Source organism: Pongo pygmaeus, chromosome 17, assembly GCF_028885625.2.
Source record: "Pongo pygmaeus isolate AG05252 chromosome 17, NHGRI_mPonPyg2-v2.0_pri, whole genome shotgun sequence".
Lineage (NCBI taxonomy): Eukaryota > Metazoa > Chordata > Mammalia > Primates > Hominidae > Pongo > Pongo pygmaeus.
This window is the reverse complement of record NC_072390.2, coordinates 73605831-73632635: the sequence shown is the minus strand read 5'-3', so window position 1 is coordinate 73632635 and position 26805 is coordinate 73605831. Positions and strand designations below refer to the sequence as shown.

The window sequence follows — 26805 nt, the reverse complement described above, 5'->3', positions numbered from 1 at the left end:
ACCAAAAATCTCTCTGGTGAAACTGCTTTTCTTTCCATAGAACACTTAAACCTAGTGTTAAAACTAGCATCAATTTAAAAGACTGTGACTCACTCAAAGGATAAAAAAAACTACTTTGTGAAAAGCCTCAGTAATTTTATATCATGTCATCTCTATTCTACATGTACATGTTCAGAGATTTCTAGCCAACTTCCCAGTCTTATGAATATATATAACAGTGAAATGATACTTAAGCCACATTATTAATTCAATGAAAAAGCAGAGAATACTCAGCATGGATTTCAATAGGAGGCAGCATAAAACTTAACATCACTTGTATTTCCTTTCTTTTGAGACGGAGTTTCACTCTTGTTGCCCAGGCTGGAGTGCAATGGCATGATCTCGGCTCACTGCAACCTTCTGCCTCCCGGGTACAAGCGGTTCTCCCACCTCAGCCTCCCGAGTAGCTGGGATTACAGGCATGCGCCACCACGCCCAGCTAATTTTGTATTTTTAGTAGAGATGGAGTTTCTCCACTTAGGTCAGGGTGGTCTCGAACTCCTGACCTCAGGTGATCTACCCACCTCGGCCTTCCAAAGTGCTGAGATTACAGGTGTGAGCCACCACGCCTGGCCTTTTTAAAATTTCTTTTAAAATTTCCTTTTTAAAATTTCTTCTAAAATAAACTAGTAGTCTTACACTAAAGTACCCGCTACAGCAAGACTGTTAGCTGGCTGATCCACAGCACATTTTTTTGAGTCCATCAATGCTATTAGAATAAGGATCCAACCTCAACAGAGTGACAGACTCAGATCTATCTTCTTCTAAAGTGAGGGGAAATGTGAGAATGCATTGTCTCTGGTTTACATCATTATAGCCCAAATCACAGGTTTACAGCAAGAGGTTAAAAAGTTACTGGGGTAGTAAAATGCTTGTAAATAATTCCATTTTTCCATGGAATATCATCATTTAATTATACACATAGATTTTTATTGGTAGAAAACAATTATAAGTATATAATAAAAAGAAATCACTGGGTCTTTGGGGAAATAAAATTAACTGTCAAACTAAGCATCATGGGATGTTTTTGTTGATATCAAATCTTTATTCACTGGTTTTGTTATCTATTTGGGAAAGAATACTTGGTACAGTTTACAGAATGCACAGGTTCAACAGTGTGAGAACTACAGGTCTTAAAACATATATATCAATAATTGTCTATAACACTTCTAAAATTTTCCTCCAATGATAATTTTTAATAGCTAGTTCCTAAGATGTCTTAGAGCATTTCCTTGACTTTAATGGTGAAAAAGATGGTGGGTAAGTAAATCTTACCTGTCCAATCTACTTGTAAAACAGTTCCTGGGTGACACGTGAACTGGGGCGGATGGAAGATCGAGAAGCAGTAGAAAGGGAGAGGAAAAAAGACACGACAGAGAAACGAACAATAAAACTTGAATTTCAGGAGGTAAGAGTGAGGAATAAAGAAAACTTCAAGACGGCAAATATAAAGCAATTTATAATGGTTTTCAAGTGATAACATAAATGAAAGAGTTTTTCTGTAGAAAAACATTTACTGTAAGAGCTACCCACAACTTCTTGAACACAAACAATTTATTGGAAAAGTGAAACAAAAATGCCAGTGGATTCAGCAAAAGAATAATGAAGCCACTTCAGAAAGACATTTTAACTCATGATCCTAAACATCTTCCAAAGTTTAATGCAATATATTCTTCAAAAACTGGTGTTATATCATTAATCCCATGTCTAATAATTATTATTATGTTACTTATCTAAATAAAGTTAATATTCAGAAGCACCTAGAAAAGGAGCTGCATATAGTAAATGCTATTAAGTATTTGTTTAAAAATCTCATGTATTAAATCCTTTAATGACTCTCCATGTCCTACAAACTAAAGTCCCAGTTTGATGGTGTGGGTGAGGAACAGGCAGCTCAGTATTGCTGGAAGGTAGAGGACTAGGGAAGGAGTGGCTGGGGGTTAGACTGGTGATGTAGCTTGGCATTCAAGGCCATTTGCATTCTAGTCCATGCCTATCTTTCCAGCTGTGGTAGCAGGTAGCCCCCAGCAAACCACAGTATCCTTGCCCTTGTGTAGTACAGTCACCCCTACCTGTGAATCTGGGCTGTATCGTGACTTTCTTTGAGCAACATAATATGTGTGACCCTCTGCCAGTTCAGGGTCTAAGCCTTAAGAAGCTCTGACAGTTTCCACTTTGAAGATCCAGCCCGACATAAAGAAAACAGCTACATGGAGAGACCACTCAGGGAGGGAGAAGGAACCGAAGGAAAGAGGGAGAGGGAAAGGAAGAGAAAGAAGTTGGGAGCGGGAAGAGGAGGGGAGGACAGAGAGAGACAGACAAGGAGAGGGAGAGATAGAGAGACAGTAAGAGGAAGAGAAAGAGAGAGAGGGAAGGAGTTTTTTCAGTCTTCACAGTCTTTCACCAACTCCCACTAAGGTGCCAGGTATGTAAGCAAAGCCATCTTGAATGTTGCAGTCCCAGCCTCATCTGACTGCAACTGCATGAGAGACCCCAAGAAAGACCAGCAGAACCACCTGCTAAACCTAGTTCAACCCACAGAGCAATGACAGACAATAAAACTGATGCTGTTCTTAAGCTAGTAAATTTTGCAATGTTATTCAGCAATAAATAACTACATTACCAGTATAGCCTCCAGCCACTCCTTCCCTAGTTTTCTACCTTCCAGCAATACTGAACTACTTGTTCCTCACCCACACCATCTATTTCATGCCTCCATTCTTACCATGTCTTCACCCTTTTTTCCCTCTCCTTCATTTCTGAATGAACTCTCATCCCATATATTTTCATTTTATCCCCTTGAGAGCTCCCAATTCATCCTTGAAAATCCTCACCTTGGCTTTGCCTCTTAGGTAAAGCCCTCTCTGACTCTCCTAGACTAATCTGATCACCATCTTCTATGAACAATTTCTAGATTCTTTACATATTCTACTAGGTATGTAGCATGTACTATATTATTCATTTAATGTCTGCCTCCTATTAGTATCCAAAGCCTTGAATTCACAAACCAAGGATTGTTCTCCTGTTTCATTAAGCAGCGGTCCCCAACCTTTCTGGCACCAGGGACTAGTTTTGTGGAAGACAATTTTTCCATGGATGGTGTTAGGGGAGGGGTGGTTTTGAGATGAAATTGTTCCATCTCAGATCATCAGGCATTAGCTAGATTCTCCTAAGGAGTGCGCAATAGGGTTCACACTCCTATGAGAATCAAATGCCGCTGCTGATCTGACAGGAGGCAGAGCTCAGGTGGTAATGCTCGCTCACTCGCCTCCTGCTGTGTGTCTCAGTTCCTAACAGTCCACGGACCGAATCTGGTCCACAGCCTGGGGGTGGAGGACGCCTGTCATAAAGCACAGATGAAACATTAGATAAACGTTTGGTGAACTTCAGTGATAGAAGCTGACCTGATATTCCATTTATCTTGTTATTCTTTCAATTGGGACATGTTTGAGAAAGAATACCTGGAATAATGGAGCTAATAGAGGCTGTAGAATGAGAGATAGCTGGGTTTCAATCCTGTCTCAACTACTACATTGTATAATCCTGAGCAAGTTTTATTAAACACTTACAGTTTTAAATTTTCATCTACTAAAAATGAGGAAAAATACCTACATCTTAGGGTTAAATTATACATTTCACTAGGCGAAAACACTTAGTTTATTAGTATTACTATTAAATGCATACTTGTGATTAAACCATCTTCAACAACTAACCCAGTTACATTTGGATCTTGTCATTTTGTGTACCTAAGACATATGTATGCTCCTCTCTACAGAATATGATGGCTATGACTTTGTTCAGAACACTATTTTAATAGGTATTTCTTAATCAGTGAGGTCTGTCTGGAGATCTAAAGAAAAGATCATAGAGCTGGAATACACGAAAATGTACCACTATGAACGAAACATAGCAGGTTTTTTTTTTTTTGAGACAGGGTCTTACTCTGTCGCCCAGGTTGGAGTGCAGTGGCACGATCTGCACTCACTGTAACCTCCACCTCCCAGATTCAAGCGACTCTCCTTCCTCAGCTTCCCAAGTAGCTGCAACTACAGGCATGTGCCACCACACTCGGCTAATTTTTTCTTTTTCTATTTTTAGTAGAGTCAGGATTTCACCATGTTGGTCAGGCTGGTCTGGAACTCCTGACCTCAGGTGACCCACCTGCCTTGGCCTCCTAAAGTGTTGGGATTACAGGCGTCAGCCACTGCGCCTGGCTCTCATAGCAGTTTTTTTTAAGGTGGTAATTCACAGTCCCTTATCCTCATCAACATCAAGCACCTTCACTGCCTCCTGATTCCATGATCATGGCTTGGACTTTGCGTCAACCTAAGGTGTTCCACCTCTGAAATCTAAAAAACCTATTTCCTCTCTGTAATCAAAACAACTTCCTATTCTTTTAACAGTTTTGCCATCTACTACTCATTCTACTTCTCTTCTAACTTGGTGAACTTTAAAAATCTCCTGACTCCTTCATTTTCTCCCAGTTTATTAACTTTTTCAAGGCTTTTTTTTTTTTGAGACAGAGTCTCACTCTGTCACCCAGGCTGCAGTGCAGTGGTGTGATTTCGGCTCACTGGAACCTCCACCTCCTGGGTTCAAGTGATTCTCATGCTTCAACCTAACGAGTAGCTGGGATTACAGGCGTGTACCACCATGCCCAGCCTATCTTCTCTATTTTAAAGCTGAGATCTGCTACAGAAAAATCACACCTGATCTGAACCATTATAAATTCTTAATTTTTAAAAGTCTTAGTTGGACTCTCAATACACATTCACTTGTAGATCAGACTTGTCAGACCTTGCTTCCATTTTCTTTAGCCTCTAAGCCCCTGCCATAGAGTAAGATCTATATTCAGCCTTACTTTACTCTTTTTCCCTCAATCTTTTTTTTTTTGAGACAGAATTTCACTCTTGTTGCCCAGGCTGGAGTGCAATGGCACGATCTCAGCTCACCACAACCTCTGCCTCTCGGGTTGAAGATATTCTCTTGCCTCAGCCTCCCACGTAGCTGGGATGACAGGCATGCACCACAATGCCCAGCTAATTTTTGTATTTTTAGTAAAGACGGGGTTTCTCCATGTTGGTTAGGCTGATCTCGATCTCCTGACCTCAGGTGATCCTGCCTGCCACGGCCTCCCAAAGTGCTGGGACTACAGGCGTGAGCCACCATGCCCGGCCTTTTCCTCAATCTTTTAAGCATATTACTATGCCTAATTACTTAGAAACAAAAAACATAAACTAAAAATGTCCTCAGCTTCCCAATAAATCTATCTGTTCACCAATCTCTCCTTTTTAATCTCAAAAGAGGTTTCAACATTCTGATTAAAGCCAATTTCTCTTGTTTTCACCTTGGCCCAAATCCCTATCATCTCTTCTAGGAACTTGCTCTATAAATTGTCCTCTCTTTGATGGATCACTCTAATCTACACAGTCTCAACAGATACTTCCTTTCCAAATGTAAATATCCTCACATTTTCCCTCCTACCAAAACACTTTGAATATATGCCCTAACTAGTTAATTTCAAATCACTCTTTCTTTCCAACAAATTAACATGTACTGTCTTCATTTGTTCACTTCTGAATCTTTCTTTTTCCATTATTTTATACATTGTATCCATGTTTAAATTCCCAGCATAACTCAGTAACTGACACATATTAGGCACTTTCAACATTCCGCTCAAAGCCACCAATCACATCTTCAGTAGCTGAATCCAATGGACAAATTTTAGACATATTTTATCTGGCTTCTGCCAGCATCAAGATGTTAGCTATTTTTACCATCTTTAAATGTTAATCTGCTAAACTTTTATCTGCTAAAGTTTTCTCCCTTACATTTTCTTGTCCCAGGCATTCTTCAAATGCAACTGTTCATTTACATTTTATCCTAAATTCTTTTCTCTTCCCATTGGAGAAGACGGGAGCAAATGCTAAAGCTACTGCAGCCCTTGTGATTTCTATCCCTCACCAAAAGACAATACTAACCACTTCCTCCTCTTTGCTAACTATGCAGCATGTACATGTTTCTTTTTGTACGCATGTCTGTTTGCATATCGTGAGAAACACACAAATTACTCCACAGAAGTTGACTTGACCCTAGAAACTGAATTTGTAATCATTTTTAAGCCTCCTGTTCTAAACCTCCTTTCACAGATACAAAAAAATAAAACATTTGGTCCCGATGTTATTCAAATATTTCTTTAAAAAATCAAATTAAAATGTCTTTAATTTCTTCTGGAGTTATACACAATAATTATACTTTGATCATGCATTTTAAAGCTCTACTCACCCAAAGGCTGGTCAGTTGTTTGCTCTTTATTATCTATACAAAGATAAAAAAGCAAAACACGTAAGATCCATGGTATATTTCCAGAGTTAAAGATATATGAAAAGTATATAACATCAGCAGCATCACTTACAGAATACAGTTTCTACTCTTCAGATTTTTAATAAAAACACTCTTGAATGGAAAAAACGATGGTGGTGTTCACAATAGGAAGTAGCAGTAGTTACCATTTCCTGATGCCTCAGCTGGCACCGTTCTATATGCTTTATATATAACAGATCTAATGAAACCTCACTCTACCCTGTGAGGCGCCTATTATTATTAACCCCATTATGTAGATAAGGAAATTAAGGCAGAGACAGATTAAAGTCACTTGCCCAAAGTTATGAAGCTAGTAAGTAGCAAATCTGGATACTAACTTTGGGAGTCTCCTTCTGGATTCTATGCTTTCACCCTCTACTATACACAAAATAAAATCCTGCCCCGCACCTGAAGCACCATGTAGGGAAAGATGTAGTTCATCAGTTGTGTGTCCACTACTGTCGAGAGATAACTTTGTACTACTGGTAAAATAAATGCCACTGAAGCCTATTAAAAGCTTTCCCTATACAACATTCTTCTTTTAAACCTAAATTTTTGGTACTCCCTGAATTGTGGGAAATAAGGAAAAACTCAAAGGGCCAGGAAAATTTTAGAATCTTAGTGGTGGCTATTTATAAAAGTTTTTCTGAAATAACTTTTCATAACGTTCATTAAAGAAAAGCAAGAATTAACAGACTAATTTAGGAAAGGGGATTCTATCCAGATCAAGAGAAACAATTACTAGGATGGTTTTTGACAGTTCAAGACCTACTTGAGGCAGGTCTCACTGAGGCTTTATGTGAATTTGAGGACACTACAGCAAGGAGAATGACGCACAGGTAATGGGGACTTTCTGCTGTGTCTAATTTGCTTATATACAGTCAGCACAGCCCAATGGCATTCACAATAATAGATGTTTGCTAATGCAATATGAGTATGACACTAAGCAAACTAGTAATGATGCTAAAATAATGAGAAATAAGTGGAGAAGTAATAGGGTTTTCTACAAATATTAAATGACATAACCACCTTCTTAATCTACTCCTGAAAGGTTTTATTTTCAGATCTATCCACAGGTTCCATCATTGTCTTTCAGAAAGCCTGCACTATGTTGATATCCTGTGTCTTCATGTAGTTCTCACTGTTGATATGCCTTTTGTCTCAGTTGAAGGCTTAATTTGTTAGAAATCTGTTCTAATTAAAATTAGCCTACAGAGTTCTACATACTCTTGACAACTGTCACTCATTAAGAAATGGTCACTGACCAACCCACCCGTACGGTGCCAATGATCCCCACAAACACACTTCTTACTCCAGATATAGGCACCCACCCAACTAGTTCAGATACGCTTTATGACTGAGTCACTGAGAAAAAGGTCCCAGGGGTCTGATCAGTTCAGAAATGTTACCCCTGTCACTCTGTCAAACACTGCTTCCTGCTTTCAGATTAAAGGTCACGTACTTCCCCCATTAACTTCCTTGTTATGATATAAGGAGTAATACACAATGATAATACATTGAGGTTTTATGTTACCTCAAACACTTCTTTTCTACCCTTACAATTTTATAACCTAAAATATTTTTAATGTATCACTTGTATAAAATTGTACTTCATGTAGTTAATTTCAACCTTAAATTACATTATTTCAATAAAGAGAAAAAAGTTACTAGTATTACTATAGCAAAAGAGTACCTACGGTAACTTTACTGCATTCAACAACTTAAAAATCAAAAACTAAAGTTTTATGTTTGTATTACTCACCAGGATGACCAAGATTATTTAATTCATCTAAAACAAAGTAAGAGAAAATAGATTAAGTAATCTAAACGCCAATTTAGCACAAATAGTAAGACTAATCAAAGTAGTTTTGAGCCAGTGAATCATGTTATAGTGTTTTATCAGTTTACAACTTTTCAAATTAAATGAAGAAGCCATGCAAATACTGAATAGCAAAGAATAGTGAATATTGCTGTGCTTATCATTTAGGACTTCTCAGCTATCACTGTTTTCATTAAGTGACAAAAATTAGGCTCTTTCATAATTTATTCATAGTTTTAGATATTCTGGCTAATTAAAAACAGTAATCTCAAATGATCTTAAGTCAACTTTTAATTTTAGAAGATTTTAAGGTTTACAGAACTACTGTGAAGGTAGTGCAGAGAGAGTTCCTATATACCCCATACCTAATTTCTCTATTATTAACATCTTATATTAGCCTAGTGTATTCGTCATGTCTTATGCTAGACTAGTATATTTGTCACAACTAATGAACCATTAATGGTCTTCTTTGCTCAGGGACTCCATTCAGGATCTCACATTACAACTGCTTGTGTCTCCTCAGGCTTGTATCTTCTTGGTTCTGACACCTGCTCAGGTGTTCCTTGTCTGTGATGACACTGACAGTTTTGAGGAGTAACTGTCAGGTATTTTGCAGAATGTCACTCAACTGAGATTTGATGTTTTTCTCATGGTTAGATTCATAGTTTCTCAAGGTGTAAGGTGTTTTGGGGAGAAATAGTGGTTTCGGAATTAACCTGTACCCCCATGGGACATCTTATCATGGCCAATGGATAGGTAAAATAAGCAATGACATTATAGCTATCTATTTTTTTCAAGTTTTATGAAGATAAAAATTAACATTAACAATAAATTACAAATGTTATATACTATTAATACTTTTTTTATGTAGAAACTTTATTCTTATATGTTACATAAAATCAATTGCAGAAGGTCTGAGTCAGCACATGGGTTATGTGCAATTTTTTTGCCTTCAGTATTAGGCTCAACTCATTCCCAGTTACTTATTTAGGTCAGCAGCACCGTACTCTTTCACCCCTCTTCAGTGAGGCTGTATCATACATTTGCAATACAGTTAGGTTCTTTTCTCATAGTCTGTATTCCATCTTGGAACCCCCCTCTTCTGACCTCCTAAATGATTAAAATTTGTATACATGTATTCATCATTAATCATACAGAATAGTTCCACTGCCCTAAAAAAATCCACCTATTCAACCCGCACCCCTCATCCTGATCAAGTATCTTTCTTTCATTCATACATAATAATTGTACATATTTATGGGATACATATGATATTTTGACACATGCATATGATATCTAATGATCAAATCAAGTTTTTAGGATATCCATCATCTCAGACACTTATTTCTTTGTGTGGGGAACATTTCACTTCTAGCTATTTTGAAAGACATGGTAAATAGCTGTTACCTATTGTCACCCTACTGTGCTATCAAACACTAGAACTTATTCCTTCTAACTGCAGGTCTGTACCTATTAACCAACCTCTCTTCATCCACCCCCAAGCCTCCTCCCAGTCTCAATCTACTCTCTACCTCCATGAGATCAACTTTTTTAGCTCTCATAGATAAGTAAGAACATATGATATTTGTCTTTCTGTGCCTGGCTTATTTCACTTAACATAATGACTGTTCCATCCATGTGGCTGCAAGTGACATCATTTCATTCCTTTTTTATGGCTGAATAGTCTGATCAAGTCTCTTGAAAAAAATACACAAAATGAAATAGAGGACACCATGCTAAATAGGTAAAAAATATATATATAATAAAGGACACTGTTCATATGCAATTCTCAACTTTGTGGACTTTCATTGAAAAAAAATTTGGATCTAATTTTTTCATCTGAGACTTCTGGAGAAACTTCGTAACTGGATTTTCATCTCTATATGTTCTAAATAGAGTTATTTGAAAATTATTATTTAATAGTGTGCTTGCTACTGCAAAAATTATAGAGAATACTGCAGGTATAGAAGCAGCACAGCAAGGTGATAATTCACATGCATCACCTTGGAGCCAAACAGCAGTGCTAGCTTATATTTATTCTTAGAGGTTTCCAACATTAGGAAGACTTAAAAACCATGCAATTAGGCAAAAAGGATTAGGAGAGGAAGAGGAGTTCGATTAGGATTTCTTCACATGGCTTTCCTCAAACAGGGTTAACAGATCATGGGATCAGAACTCCCTTACAAGAGAGAATTCTTGTTTGCAACTATATATTAGAACGAAAACAGTAATTATAGTATTTCAAAGTGATACTATAGAGACGTGAAGGACAGGAAAATCAGAAAATATAAAATTTAACATTATTTCCTTGCTTTACCCAAGTAGAGCCTAAGCTTATGTAATAGAGGCAGAAATTGAAAAAAATACTTTGCCATCCACAAATCTAATTTTGCAAAACAATGTGACATCACACTAAGGAAAGATGATCCAAGTTTTAATATTTACTCATTACAATTTAAGTACTATGCTTTGGCTAATTAAAACAAATTAGAAGTTTATGTTGAAATAGATTTTCAGTTCCCTTTACATATTATGGTAAAGGTGACATGGTAGATTATCTAGAGTCTTGTAGCTTCAAAAAATCCTGATCAATTTTATATTAATACAGAATATTTAATATTTCATAGAACATACGTTAAACAATAAATCTCCTCTCCTGAAACTTTTATAAAAACTAAATTTCATTTGAGAGCATCTAATCATGGCTAAAGGACAGACAAAATAATCTAAAACAAATATCCATGATCACATAGCCACCTATCTTTTTTACAAATTTTATGTAGATAAAAATTAACATTAAGAGTTAATTGCAAATGTTCACTACTCAAAAGATACAATGCAGAAACTTTGTTCTTATATGTAATATTAAAAGAAAGTCAACTGAAGATTAGTTATTGTAATACTGTGTCAATTTAATCGTGTCTGTCCATTTATAAAACTTCAAAGATTAAAATACAATATTCTTCAATCAAAATCATTTCTTACAGCTAGTATTTTTTCCATCACTGCACTCAGTAGGCTAAAAGCACTCCACCAATCCCAAGAGTAACTAGCATGCAGGAGATTTGGTTTCAAACCAAAGACTTACACTACCTTCAGTGCACTCCACTGCCTCATCTGTTCTTCCTTGTTTCAGAAAAAACAAATTTGAATATATTGTAATTCATGATCTTAAGAATGGCAGCCGTCAAGCAAATAGAGATCAATATCATAGAGATATGTTGGCAAACCAACACATGCATCAATACCTCCTACTATGAACAATACAACTATAAATATATTAAGCTGAAATATAACAAATTCCCAAATTACGCAGTTAAGAATGGGACTGTTGATTAATAACCTTTCTTTCCTTTATATGTGTATAATGTTTGTTTTTAAAAATGTTTTATTAAAAATCTTTTTCTTTTATTATTATTATTTTTAATTCAACCTCCCAGCCTGAAGCAATCCTCCCACCTTAGCCTCCCAAGTAGCTGGGACCAAGTGCATGCCACCATGCCTAGCTAATTTATTTATTTATTTGTATTAGAGATGGAGTCTCACTATGTTGCCCGGGCTGGTCTCAAACTCCTGGGCTTAACTGAACCACCAACCTTTGGCCTCCAAAAGTGATGGGATTACAGGTGTGAGCCACTGCACCTGGCCAAAAATCTTTTCCCACTGAATCAAGTTTTTTGTAGCTAAAGCTTTAAAGAATACATATTTTATCATAAATGTTGAAAATAAACTGTAACTAAAATAATTTAAATAAAATTGCTTTTTTTCCTGATTCTTTTTGCTTTCTGTGAACCTAGATTATGATTTTAGTATGCATTCTTTCAAATTTCAATATAAACAATATAACTTCTAATGCTTAACACATCATTAAATAGTATGGGGTAAAAAGTATAATTTCCTTTGCTTAAACGTTGCAGTTTATATAGCTTATATTATAGTCCACTTGTCAGAACACTGGGGAAATACTTCTTACCTATGATGATTTCTACCTTCTTGCTATCTTGACTGTCTCGATCATTATATACATGACACCAGTAGGTTCCTTGGTGTTCCAAATCCACATAAGGCACCTATATCAATATTAGAACATGTAAATGCTTCCTCTTCAATTTTAATGGCTTGGAGAAAAAGTCATTTTGTGTTTTAAAAATACCCTCCAAAACATAACATCTTAGAAGGCTTTAGACATTGTTACATTAGCTCCATTCATCAGGTTAAATACCAGCAAGTAAATGTTGTAATGATTCCAACAGTGCTGAGTTTCATGCAATACTATTTGACATTTTACATATAAGCCTGAGTTGAATTCTAGCACTTTAGCAAATATAAGAGCTAGTTAATATGAAATCAAAAGGGACTTTAAATAAAAATACTGAAAACATTAAAACATCTGAAAGGATATGAGTTTTAATGTTCACCTTATATGTCAAATATACCATTTGTTTTACATGTTAACTCCCCCAAAAGCCCCCAAAATCAACTTCCTACCATGTATAGCTTTTTGGTCTCATGTGTTAATGGTAATTCATTTTTGAACCACTGGTAGTGAGGAATAGGGCTTCCAACAGCAACACACTGTAAAACCAATGTGCTGCCTGGCATCAGCTTTTGGGAAGTTGGTTCAACACAGATTTGCAACTTGGATTCAGAGACGCCATCAACACTTCCTTAAATCAAAAGAAAAAATAAAATCTCTAGGTTAAAAATAAAAATAAAATTTCCCTATAATTAAAGAGATGTGTCAAGTTCCCCCTTCATTTGTTACAATCTTTAATAACATTTCCCAAACCGTTTAAAAAAACTATAGCACTCATAGAAATATTAAGAGATATTCTGTGGCCAAAAGAATGCTGTAGACAAATAAGCTGAGAAAATTCTGGGTTAAACACATTTCTCGATTGCAGGACTTCTCAAAGCTTTCAAAGTGTTAGTATGTATTGTCAGTTAAGGAGAGGAATATAGTTCATGTGTCTTCCAAATGTGTTTGGCTGCAGAATCTTTTTGATGGAGGCAAACAACTTATTAACATCTTGAATGATATTGGCATTTAACATGGAAAGCTCTATGTTCCGTTCTTTGACATACTGAAATAAGTTTCGTAACCCGCACTGAATAAATATGGGTGAGTTATCACTAACATTTCTACCCCAGGCAGATATTAGACATCATTTACTTAACACTCACTTAATACTCTTTAAGTTTCCTGAAGGCAAAGAGCTTGTCAATTTTATGCAACAAGTCTCTATTATGAAACTCAGTGTCTAACACATTACAGGTGATCAGTAATATTCATTGAATGAATATGATTCCATTTATAATTATTATTACATGCACAAAAATGGTCTAGAAAGATATACATTGCTCTCTTAATTCATCAGGATTATTTCTGGAGACTGCTCTACTCCCACACGGACACCTTACCTGGGCTTTGATATCCTGCTCTGGGTCATCGCAGTCCCTTCCCACCGCCTCCCACCCCACACAAATGTCTACCATGTTTGGCGCCACCTAATGCCTTTAGAACTGAGTTGACAAGGAAGGGTAAGCCAGCTGAATGTTTTACAAAATTTTAAAGGCAGAGTGTGAGCTGGCATTAGGGTAACCAGTGGTATCAGTTTGCCTAGGACAGAAAGGTTTCCCAGAATGCAGCACTTGAAAGTGCTAAGACTAGGAAAGTCCTGGGCAAACCAGATGGCTGGTCACCCCTAGCGGGCATGACCAATTAGATCCTCAAGGAACCCCAGCTGCAAAAGATTCTGCCTCACTCACCAACTCCCTCTATTGGGCCCTTCTCAAGTGCTCTTGCAGAAGGTGAAGGAGGAGAGGAGAGCTAAAAGATCACCTGTGAAGTGCAGGTCCAGAGGGCCTGTTGAAGGCTGATGGCACAACAGAGGCCTGAGGGAAACCCTTGGAGGCCCACGAGGCCCTCAGTGAATGCAGTGCCTTTGCTTTCCAAGGCTGGCTGGGGGCAAGGCAGCTCCTAGGCAGGGGGGTCTCAGACCCCCTGAGACATAGAAGAGACAAGGGTGGGGCTGGAGAACAAAAATGCTTCAGTGGTCCAATAAGCTGAGACTCTGGATGTAAAGTGGAGAGAGATCTCTTGCAGTTTGGCACTAGAGCTGTAAAACAGAGATTTCTAAAGTCTTCTCGATATGTCAATTTCAGTCCTGCCAAAGGGAAATCCTCATTCTACCCTCAATTCCGTCAGTAGTAAACTGGGTCTAAAGCCCAGACCTAACAACTACAAACTGGATGGACTCATACCCCTATTCTAGTAGCCATTATGAGGGGTGTGTCTAGTTCCTGGGCATAAAAATATTAATTTCAATCTCTATGTTATATGTTAATGTGTAATATGTTAATCTCATATGTTAATGCTATTTTTCTTTTATACTCAATGTTCGGCATTGAATAAATAATTATGAGACTTATGAAGAAGAAAGAAAATGTAACCCTGTCAGGGGCTGGGGAGCTAGGGTAGGGACAGCATTAGGAGAAATACCTAATGTAGATGACAGGTTGATGGGTGCAGCAAACCACCATGGCATGTGTATACCTATGTAACAAACCTGCACGTTCTGTACATGTATCCCAAAACTTAAAGTATAATTAAAAAAAAATTTTCCTAATGTTGAAATAGCCTCACATTTCTAAAATAAACCATGTTTACTTATTAAAAAAAAAAGAAAAAGAAAGAAAAGCAGAGCTGGCCTACATTCTGGAATTATCAGATAGAGACTCACATTAATTTGAAGATAAACATCTTAAAGGATCTGGAGAGAAAGACAGTTAATCAACTTGCACAGAAGATGGTGGCCAACTTACAATTTCAGCAGTGAGAAATTGAAGGAAAAAAAAAGAGCCAAATGGAAATAACAGAAATTCAAAATATCAAGATTTTCACTCATCAGTGCATTTGATGGGCTTACCAGCAAACTGGTCACACCAAAAAATCAGTAATCTTGAAAACAGGTTAAAAGAAATCTAACTGGAAACAAAAGAGATAAAGTGAAGGAAAGAAAAAAAAAAAAAAAAGACAAAGCTTACAAGATCTGTGGGACAATATCAAATAGTCTAACATACATATAATTAAGAGTCCCAGAAAAAAAGTAGAAGAAAAATATTTGGAGATTATGGCTAAAAATGATTCAAAATTGACGAAAGATAACTTACAGGTCCAAGAATCAGAGAACTCCAAGCAGGAAAAATTCAAGGAAGCAATTATAAAAGGAATAAATAAGTTTCCATGATAAACAATGGAGGCCAAAAGACAATGGAATGGCATCTTTAAAGTGGTGAAAACAAACCAATGCACCTCTAAAATTCTATACCCAACAAAAATATCCTTCAAAAATGAAGACGACAGATGAACAGAATTCAAATGCTGAGATAATTTGTCTACAAATTATTTCACAAATAATTTTTACAAATTATTACAGAAAAACAGCAGACCTGAACCATAAGAAGTGTTAAGAGGAATTCTTCAGCCAGAAGGGAAATTTTACTTGATAGCAACCTGGGTCAGAAGGAAAGACTCAAGAGTGCCACAACAGGTAACTATGTCAGTGAATATTTTAAATAAAATCTTTAAAAATTATACACACATGGGCTGGGCGCGGTGGCTCACGCCTGTAATCCCGGCAGTTTGGGAGGCCGAGGCAGGTGGATCATTAGGTCAGGAGTTCAAGACCAGCCTGGCCAAGATGGTGAAACCCCGTCTCTACTAAAAATAAAAAATTACCCGGGCACAGTGGCAGGCGCCTGTTATCCCAGCTACTCAGGAGGCTGAGGTAGGAGAATCAGTTGAATCTGGGCGGCAGAGGTTTCAGTGAGCCGAGATCGTGCCACTGCACTCCAGTGTGGGTGATAAGAGTGACTCACCCCGTCTCTACTAAAAAATACAAAAAATTAGCCGGGCGTGGTGGCGGGCGCCTGTAGTCCCAAATACTCGGGAGCCTGAGGCAGGAGAATGGCGTGAACTCGGGAGGCAGAGCTTGCAGTGGGCCGAGATCACGCCACTGCACTCCAGCCTGGGCGACAGAGAGAGACTCCATCTCAAAAAAAAAAAAAAAGAAAAAAGAGTGAGACTCCATCTCAAAAAAAAAAATATATATATATATATATATACACACACATATGTATCTTTACAAGATTGCTTAAAAGTAAATGTAGAAGTAAAATATATGACAAGAAATATACAATGGGGGGCACAATGAAAGTATACTATATAAGGTTCTTATATTTTAAGGTAGAATATGTAGAAGGTTTACTACAATAAGTTAGAGGCATACTGTAATCTCTAAAACAGCCACTAAAAAATAACACTAAGACATAGCTAAAGTCAATAAAGGAGATAAAATGGAATATTAAAAAATGCTTTTTTGGCCAGGCACAGTGGCTCACACCTGTAATCCCAGTCCAAAAGAGGGCAGGAAAGGAGGATCAAAAGAAAACAGATGAGACTAACTGAAAACAAACACCAAGATGTCAGACTTAAACATAATCACATTATATGTAAATGGACTAAACACCTTTAAGACTTTTTTCTAGACTAGAGCAAAAAGCAACACTTACCTGTATTCTGTCATCTAAAATGAAACTTTAAACAAAGACATTCCAAACTAAAAGAATGAAAAATATATACTATACAAAAAAGCTTATGAAAGAAATGCCATGGTGCTGGCCAGGCGCGGTGGCTCATGCCAGTAATCCCAGCACTTTGGGAGGCTGAGGTGGGCAGATCGCTTGAGACCAGCCTGGGCGACATGATGAAATCCTGTCTCTACCAAAAATATAAAAAATTAGCCAGGTGCAGTGGCGCATGTGTGTGGTCCCAGTTACTCAGGAGGCTGAGGTAGGAGGATCATTTATGCCTGGGAGGCAGAGGTTGCAGTGAGCCGTGATCGTGCCACTGCACTCCAACCTCGGTGAGAGTGAGACCCCCTCTCAAAACAAAACAAAAAAGAAAGCTTCCATGGCTATATTAGTATCACACAAAGTAAACTTCAAGACAAAGAGGATTACCAGAGATAAAGGAGCATTTCATAATGACCAAAAGCTTAATTCATCAATAAGAGCTAACAACCAATGTTAGCCAAGATATGGGGCGAGTAACCTGAATTCTCATACCCTGTTGGTGGTAATGCAAAATGGTAAACTACTTTGGAAACTTTGGCAGTTAAGAAAACTTAAACATATATCTACTCTATGATTCAGCAATTCCACTTCTATGTAACTATCCAGAAGAAATAAAACATATGTCCAGAAAAGGCCTTGTATGAGAATATTAATCGTAGCTTTATTCATAATATTCCAAAACTGGACACAAACTAAATGTCTATCAATAGGAGAATGAATAAACAAACTAGTCAATCCATACAATGGAATGTTACTCAGCAAAAAGACGGGACTGCCTAATGATACACTGAACAACATGAGTAAATTTTGAAAACATTATGCTGAGTGGAAGAAGCTGAATATAAAATATCTAGACTGGTCAATGACTATATATATGTTAAATGGGTACATATACCCATGTTATATATATATATATATATGTTAAAACTCACTGGACTGTACATGTAGTATCTGTACATTGTACTGTATATAAATTACCCCTCAATAAAAAATGGGATAAAAAAAGTTAAATAAAATTGAGAAAGGTTGATATGGGTTGGCTGTGTCCCCACCCAAATTTCATCTCGAACTGTAATCCCCACATGTTGAGGGAGGGACCTGGTGGGAAGCGATTGGATCATGGGGGCAGTTTCCCCCATGCTGTTCTCGTGACAGTGAGTTCTCACAGATCTGGTTATTTACATGTCTGTCATTTCCCCTGTTTGCTCTCTCTCCCTCCTGCCACCATGTAAGACATGCTTTGCTTTCCTTTCACCTTCCACCATGATTGTAAGTTTCCTGAGGCCTTCCCAGCCATGCAGAACTGTGAGTCAATTAAAACTCTTCTGTTTATAAATTACCCAGTCTCAGATAGTACCTCTATAGCACTATGAGAATGGGCTAATACAGAGGTGCATGAAGTATTTTTTATTTAAAGAAAATGGTGATATTTTCTTTTTTTTTGAGATGGAGTCTCACTCTGTCACCCAGGCTGGAGTGCCATGGCGCGATCTTGGCTCACTGCAACCTCCACCCCCTGGGTTCAAGCGATTCTACTGCCTCAGCCTCCTGAGTAGCTGGGATTACAGTCACGGGCCACCACGCCCAGCTAATTTTTGTATTTTTAGTAGAGACAGGGATTCACCATGTTGGTCAGGCTGGTCTCAAACTCCCGACCTCGTGATCTGCCCGCCTCGGCCTCCCAAAGTGCTGGGATTACTGGCGTGAGCCACCGCGCCTGACCGATATTTTATTTCTCAACAACCTTAACATTATTTGAGTTTACAAAAGGCTAAAGTGAGAGAAAAGAATGAAAGACAGCAGCATTCTAACTCTTTTAACAAAAAGCGTGTTTCCCTCCCTATCCTTCTTTTTGTCCGGCAAATACAACAAAGAACATGGCTCTTGATTGTGCACCAAATAAACAAAATATCTGACAACTGCTCTTTAGAGGAGACTGGTTTTTTGTCTTGATCAATGCTAGTTATTGAACTAAAAAGATGGAGCAGAGTGAGTAGCAAAGCAGTCTGATGAATGTTTCCTTGCAGTGAATGATACACTACATGGCCTTTGGTGCTGACATCAATGCTAGAGTTTTTTTCCACAAGATAATTTTTCAGGAGCAATACAATAGTTTGGGAGAAAAATATGCATTATGGAAAAGAATCGAAAAGTGAGCAGCAAGACTACTACATGAGAGTTTTTTCTCCTACAAAACTGAAGACCACAACATTCAAATTCATAACAAACTGACCTCTTCTTGATTCATATCCTAATTATAGAACTCAAGACTATCAGGTCTCAAATGCTATGTGCTTATCTACTGATCTACTTTTTATAATGATCATATTTAGTATTCATGAGTAAGAGTAACTTCAGAAAACAGCATTTTTCCATGATGTTAGTTTCACAATGTTTCTTTTTCTTATTTTTTGAGACAGGGTCTTGCTATGTCACCCAGGCTGGAGTGCACTGGTGTGATCTCAGCTCACTGCAACCTTCGCCTCCCGGGCTTGAGTGATCCTCGCACCTCAGCCTCCTGAGTTGCTGCGACTACAGGTGTGCACCATCAGGCCCCATTTTTTTTTTTTTTTTTTTTTGCATTTTTTTTTGTAGAAATAGGGTTTTGCCATGTTGCCCAGCGTGGTCTTGAACCCCTGGCCTCAAGTGATTCACCCGCCCCAGCACCCCAGCTTCCCAAAGTACTGGGATTACAGGTGTGAGCTACCATGCCAGATCCACAATCTGTTTCTTAAATAAGGAAGTGTTTTAGATATCAAGAATCCTTCAGAGATTCTTAGGTAGCTTTGAATTTGTGCTTTAAATGTAAGAATATTAAATGTTTTTGAAGGAAATATTTCCCTCTCTACTTTGTTAAACAGAATTCACCCTGGTTCTTCATTCTGTCAACAAACATCTACTGAGTGCTATTGGTTATTGAGTGTTTGTTTTTACGAAAGATTATTAAGACCGAGACTTTCCCTTCAGGAGTTCAGTTAAATAGGGAGACAAGCCTGACAACACAACCAACCAAAATATAGAAATATGTTCAAAAGATTAACTTTTGGGAGAAAGAGGTGGTAGCAAGAAAGTCTTTCTGCTTTCTATTGCAGCAGATAATCTTTCCTGATAGTTGTGTAAGTAGTTTGGGGTCAGGGGCTCTCTCTCATGCTTAGTTTAAAATAGCTGTAATAGTGACGCCCAAGGCTGTGCCTCATGAGGGTGGTCAATGAATTGCATAACTGGTAAGCGACTACTACCTGCCAGGCTTTGTTCTAAGAACTAGAAAGAGAAAAGGGAACTCCTTATCCCTACACTGCTCAGACAGCTAGCAAAAAAATAATTCCAAAATCAATGCAACGAGTTCTGTAATAGAGGTAAAATCAGAATGCCAAGGCAGCAGAAGGAGCTGAGGCTTGAAAGAGTCATAGAAGTATGACAGACAGAAAAGGTATTCAAGATGGAAGGAAGTAGTGATGCAAAGATGTGGAGTGTGAATATGCAAGACATTTTTGAGACCACGGAAGCAGCAGGGAGAAACTAAGTTGAATATAGGTGCCGTGTGTGAGGGCAGAGTAATGGAACATGAACGAAGGCAAACTTGAAGATGTCAGTGGCAGGGACCAGACTAAGGCCTGTCTATGTCATCCTAAAGTATCTGCACGCACACATATATGTGTGTGTGCGTTTGTGAACGTGCGCGCACACACACAGAAGGACAATTAAAGCAGGCCGGGCATGCTGACTCACACCTGTAATCCCAGCACTTCAGGAGGCTGAGGCGGGTGGGTCACCTGAGGTCGGGAGTTCAAGACCAGCCTGGCCAACATGGTAAAACCCCATTTCTACTAAAAATACAAAAATTACCCGGGTGTGATAGCATGTGCCTGTAATCCCAGCTACTCAGGAGGCTAAGGCAAGAGGAATCACTTGAACCTGGGAGGCGGAAGTTGCAGTGAGCTGAGATCAGATGGTGCCACTGCACTCCAGCCTGGGCAACAAAAAGACCTTGTCGTAAAAAAAAAAAAAAAAAAAAAAATTAAGAAAAAAAAAAGAAAGACAAAGCACATGGATCAAATCTTAACAACGGTTGACATTATAATAGATGAAGTACCTATGTGAAATTTTGCTATGCTTTTTGATACTTTGAAATTGTTTAAAAGTAAACATTTACAATAAAATAAAATATGGGGAATCCCCATCCCAACATTCAGCTTCTTTCATTACTTACTCCGGAAGCTCTCTGGGACGTCGCAAACATCCAGCTGTGACCACTGGCTGAATTCAAAGGTGAAATTGTTATTAACTCGACAGACATAAAAGCCTGCATCTTTTACATGCACTGCATTAAAAATAAGCTCTGATGTGTTTCCATTTGGAATCTGTGAAAGAATCAATATGAGAAGTGGATGACTCATCAAAAACACATCTTATAAAATATGCTATACAAAATCTATGATTTCAGTATGAAGCTTTGAAAGTGCAACATTTTCCCCCCAAGTTCTAAAACATTTCTGAGTTAAAAACAGTAACACTTTGAGTTATTTAGGACTGAAGTATTAAAAATCCAGTCTTTTACAAATCCATTAACCAGAGAGTTAAGCTGGCCCCCAAACATCTTCCAAAGGCTCACTAACAGAAAACTATTTGCTCTGGCATTTAAGAGATCAATCACTGAGTACTGAAAGAATCTACAACTGCAACATTTATGAGTTTAGCAGCCATACAACATACAAACACCACAGCGGCACAGAGAAAACACAGAGAATTGGGCTTGGCTATTGCTTTCAGCTCTGACCACATTAGCTGGGAAGACATGGGCAAATTATTTCACCTTGAGACCCCGGACCTTCTGATCTGCAAAATTCTGTAAGAGGATAAACTCCTTAACCAAACAATATCCAATCTCCTTCAAGATCTAGACAGAGAAGGGCTATGGAAAGCATATCAATGAGACAGTAAGATGGGATGGCCATCCACAGTCCCCACCTCCAATAGTAAGGTTTCTTTTATTAATGCTTTTTCTGCTCCCAGCAATTGATCAGCTACACCCAACTTTGGCACATTGCCAAGGGGCTTACTCAAGTGCCTCATTACAATAACTCCCTTGCAAAGAACAGGTTAATCTGATGATTTAAAATCTGAAATACTCCCAAATTCAAAACTCTTTGAGCACCTCCATCATGCTCACTGGAACATTTCAGATTTGGGATGCTGAACTTTTAAGTATACAATGCAAATATTTCAGCACCTAAAAAAAAATCCAAAATCTGAAATACTTCTGGTCCCAAGCATTTCAGACAAGGGATATTCAACCTGTACTTTAAAAAGCTCACCTCCTCCCTCTCCAAACCCCAAGTAACTGAACTCTACTCTCTCCCATTTCAGTACCTACACCAAAGCAAGAGTATTTTGCTGAGGATGTGACAACTGGGATGACAGGCTGCACTTAGAACTGCCTGACAATCCTACTATATTGTCCTAAGTGTGTTTTCTTTCTAGACTATTGATGTATACTCTTTCCTCAAACTTCCTGTAATCCTAGTTCTCTTAGGCACTGACTTCAGATAGAAATTATCTCCTTTTTCTGCCAACAAATCACAAACCTATCCATGTCTGTACCTATTTATAACTGTTCTGTTCCCTCCTGTTAAAATGGAAGATGCATCCTCTTAACAAAGGCTACTTGGGCTGAAGATCTGTGGAGACCCACTCAGAACCCCAGAGTTGGTATGAAGATTATATTAAATTGAAGATATCTGGGATTCAACAGATACAGAAAGAAGTCTTCTCAGTCTTCCTTTATCTGACCCAAAACAGAAAGTTCTGGGAAATGAGGCTGCCATAAATTCCCTCTTGGGGCAGCTTTTACCCCCAGGAAACAGACCAAGAGTAAAACTACCATAAATCTCTCTTTGGGGACTTTACGGTCACAATGAAGAGGACATACCACTGGTGCCTGCATGAACAACATTACCACAAACTTTGCTATCTACCCTTGTTCTTCTCCCCTTTGTCTTTCCTGAAGAAACCCATCCATTATGCTCACAGGGCCCCTGCCTTTCCCTACTAAATTAGCTACATAACTTAACCAGTTAGCAAGCTACTCCTTCTGAAAGCTCTTGAATGCACACAAATAAGCTTTTTCTCCGTTAATCTGTCTTCTGTCAATTAATTTTCCAGTCTTCAACACCTCAGTATATAACACATCTCAGATGCTCATGTGGAAAGCCTAGGGGTCATCCTTGATTTCTCTTCCTTCTCCCCATGCTCTACATCTAATCTGTCAGCTTAGTTGACTCTCTCTAAAATATACACTGAATTATGCACTGTGATCCACCTTCTCTTCTCCACGCTACTGCTACTTCCAGTCAAGCACAGGTATTAGACAACTGCTCATCTTGCTGTTCTCTGCTTCCTTCAAGCAGCAAGTTTATGTTTTAAAAACATGAATCCTAGTCGGGTGCGGTAGCTCATGCCTGTAATCCCAGCACTTTGAGAGGCTAAGGCAGGCGGATCACGAGATCAGGAGATTGAAACCACCCTAGCCAACATGGTGAAACTCTGTCTCTCCTAAAACACAAAAAATTAGCTGGGCGTGGTGATGCACGCCTGTAATCCCAGCTACTCAGAAGGCCGAGGCAGGGGAATCGCTTGAACCGGGGAGGCGGAGGTTGCAGTAAGCCAAGATTGCGCCACTGCACTCCAGCCTGGCGACAGAGCGAGACTCCGTCTTAAACAACAACAACAACAACAACAACAACAACAACAACAACAAACCCACGAATCCTACCATGTTACTTCCCTTGCTTAAAACCTTAGTAGCTTCTCATATTATGTTGCCACCCTGTTGATTTTCCTCATAGCTCTTAACTCACAGGAATTAACAGTACTTGCTCTGTCCCCACTGGCGTGTAAGCTCTTTGAGGGCAGAGACCTTCTGGTCAGTGCTGTATCATCACACCTAGAACACGGCCTAGCACAAAACAGGTGCTCAACAAGCACTTGTTAAGTAAACATCTCCTACAATACTCCTATGATCATGTGGTTTGACAAAACTTGACTTGTTAAAGAGTTTTAAAATCCATTACAACTCTTCAACTCTAAGATGCATTTTCCATCCCCTACATTTCTACCTTTCTCCAATCAGGACATAGCTTACAAATGATATACTTAATGTAGTAGGGTTTTTCCACTATTTCTCCTCAAAGGGCATTTAATAAAATGAAAGTAACTTTGCAATTGAGAAAATATGATTAAAAAATACCTTTAGGTACCATCTTTCAAGAGCCTAGGCACGTAAAACATCCTGTCTACTTAATTCTCACAACCTCTGATGATAGGAATTCACATGGCTAATAATGGCATTCAGAGTTCCAACACAGACCTATCTAGTGCCAAAGCTACATGCAATCTTTTTACTACATTCCACAGTTGCTCTGTCTTACCTCTGTGTAACAGACGGAAACAAAATCGTATAAAACCACAGATTTCACCTATAGTATGAGGCAATCCAATTAAAGGAAAAGTCATTCTCAGAACAGCTTTTATTTAGTTTCATATTTGCAAAGGGAGATGTGGTATCAAGTTTGGAAGAAAGCTGAATTACTGGGACTAACAGAGTGAAAAGAATATGGACTTTCAAGGTACTGTGGAAGTGGGAGGAGGGTAGAGAGGGATGAGGGGATCGAAGAGAAAAGCCCACAGAAGTGGGACACAATGCAGGCAGCCAGCCCACTGAGAAATCCCCAGTGCAAGGTGGCTCAAGGAACTCTGAAGAAAAGAGAATTCTAAAATGTGATTTTAAATTATTTGTTGCGTGCTGCAGGGATCCAATCATTTCACAAAAGGAATAAATGGCCCATTCTGCCAATCTGAATTTCACTTCAGAATCTACCACAAGGTCCTAAATCTTCCGATACAGATAAAACAGTGATGTGGAATTCTTAAAAAGAATAGCACATTAACTTTCCATATAGCCTTGAAAATCTTTTAAAGATTTTGGTTGGAACATAATCTGTTGTGAAGAGTTTTGTATACACAAGAATGTACTGGTGATGTTTTATACTTGCTAACACTGTTGCCCTAAGTAATCCCTATTTTCCACAATTTTTAGAGTGGAGAACTGATTTCATTATTGTTTACAATGTTCTCATGAGACAATTCTGGAACTGTCTTACCAAAATAATGACTATTGACTACTTCAGTAATAACCTAGCAATGTCTATCAGACTCTTTTACCAAACTGTTAAAACTACATTTAGGACGATAATGTTAATTAATTCTCTATCATTCTCTCTCCTTAGAAGAATTAAAAGATATATTAAAAAAATTACCTCTTTATTCATTTTGAACCACTGATATTGAACAAAAGGATGTCCAGTTGCCCGGCAACACAGTTTCACAAACTGTCCAGCCAAGACTGCCTTTGACTCTGGGTTTATAGTAATCTTTATTCCTTAAAAAAAAAAAAAAAAATTAAAGTCACAAAAGAGGGATTTGCCTTATTTATACATCTGAAACCAAAAATTGAAACATTTTAGAAATAACCTGCATATTTCTTTGTCATAAATCACTCATTCACATCTCCTTCTCAATCAATTTACACTTTGTGAGTTGCAGCTTTTGTAAAATCGGAGGAAAGAAACTTACTTGCAGAAGACTTTGATCTATTGTACTTCCCCATGATCGGGTGGGGGAGAAAATTATTTACCATATTTCTTCAATTTCTACAAGCTTTTTTCCCCATATTCTAACACTTCTGAAATCAGGATGCACCTGATAACAGATGCCTGTCAGGCACAGCCACAGGGTAGTTCTCAGTGTTAGCTCATGGAAATGTTTGGTCATAAATGCTCATATGGCTGCCACTTCAGTCAAGTTACGTGCACTGTTAGTAACAGAAGTGTTAAGTTGCAATGTCTGCTATTGTCTGAATGTGTGCCCCCAAATTCATGCGCTGGAAACTGAATCCCTAGTGTAACAATGTTGGGAGGTAGGGCCTAGTGGGAGGCTCTACCCTCACGAATGAATTAATGCCGCTGTAATAACGGGGTTTGCAGGTGGGTTCTCTCTCTTTTCTGCTATGTGAGGACACAGCAAGAAAGCCTTCATCAGAAGCTGGTTCTTTGATCATGGACTTCACAGGCTCCAAAACTGTGAGAAATAAATGTCTGTTCTTTAAAAATTACCCAGTCTGTGCTACTGTACTATGGAAGCATGCAATGGACAAAGACAACACCATTGAAAATGTCTTCAAATGACTGTATTGTTATTTAGCATTGAAATGAAAACGATTTTGGAAGAGAAAGACACAGAAACAGAGCAGTGAGATATATATTTGATATACCTGTGACACAAACATTCCTCATTTGAGGAATAACTGCCAACATCAAAGCTTGGAAGACTTTTGACAGGAATTTGGAAGAAAATTCTAGTCAATAATGGAACACCCCCCCACTCCTTCTCTTGCTTCTCTCTCACTCACTCGCCCCAGGGAAGCACATGACTGTGGCAGGAGGCCATTCAGGTAGCCCTGCAGAGAGGCCCAAGTGGTAAGAGTATTAGTCCATTTCACACTGCTGATAAAGGCATACCCATGACTGGGCAATTTACAAAAGAAAGAGGTTTAATAGATTTACAGTTCTACGTGGCCAGGGAGGACTCACAATCATGGTGGAAGGTGAAAGACATGTCTCACATGGCGGCAGACAAAAGAGAAGAAAGTGTGGGCAGGGAAACTCCCCTTTATAAAACCATCAGATCTCATGAGACTTATTCACTATCACAAGAACAGCAGGGAAGGACCTGCCCTCATGATTCAAATACCTCCCACTGGGTCCCTCCCACAACACATGGGAATTCAAGATAAGATTTGGGTGGGAATACAGCCAAACCATATCTCTACAGAAAGAAACAGACCTCCCGCCACAGCCAGTGAGGAAATGAGGTCTCTTGACAACACCTGT

The 26805-nt window shown here is 38.4% G+C and overlaps 1 protein-coding gene across 4 annotated transcripts in view; it reads right to left on the bottom strand.

The window, feature by feature from the left end:
- Positions 1-26805, bottom strand: part of MALT1 (MALT1 paracaspase) — an 80048-nt gene that overhangs the window by 29799 nt on the left and 23444 nt on the right. For 2 of the 4 annotated variants that reach the window (XM_054460530.2, XM_063653759.1), the window contains 7 exons: positions 25174-25295; positions 21069-21219; positions 12710-12888; positions 12195-12291; positions 11315-11347; positions 8165-8191; positions 6325-6357 (listed from right to left, as the gene is read on the bottom strand). In XM_054460530.2, the coding sequence (XP_054316505.1) occupies positions 6325-6357; positions 8165-8191; positions 11315-11347; positions 12195-12291; positions 12710-12888; positions 21069-21219; positions 25174-25295 (642 nt within the window). The remainder of the gene's footprint in view (positions 1-6324; positions 6358-8164; positions 8192-11314; positions 11348-12194; positions 12292-12709; positions 12889-21068; positions 21220-25173; positions 25296-26805) is intronic. The other 2 variants (XM_063653760.1, XM_054460531.2) reach the window with 1 other exon arrangement.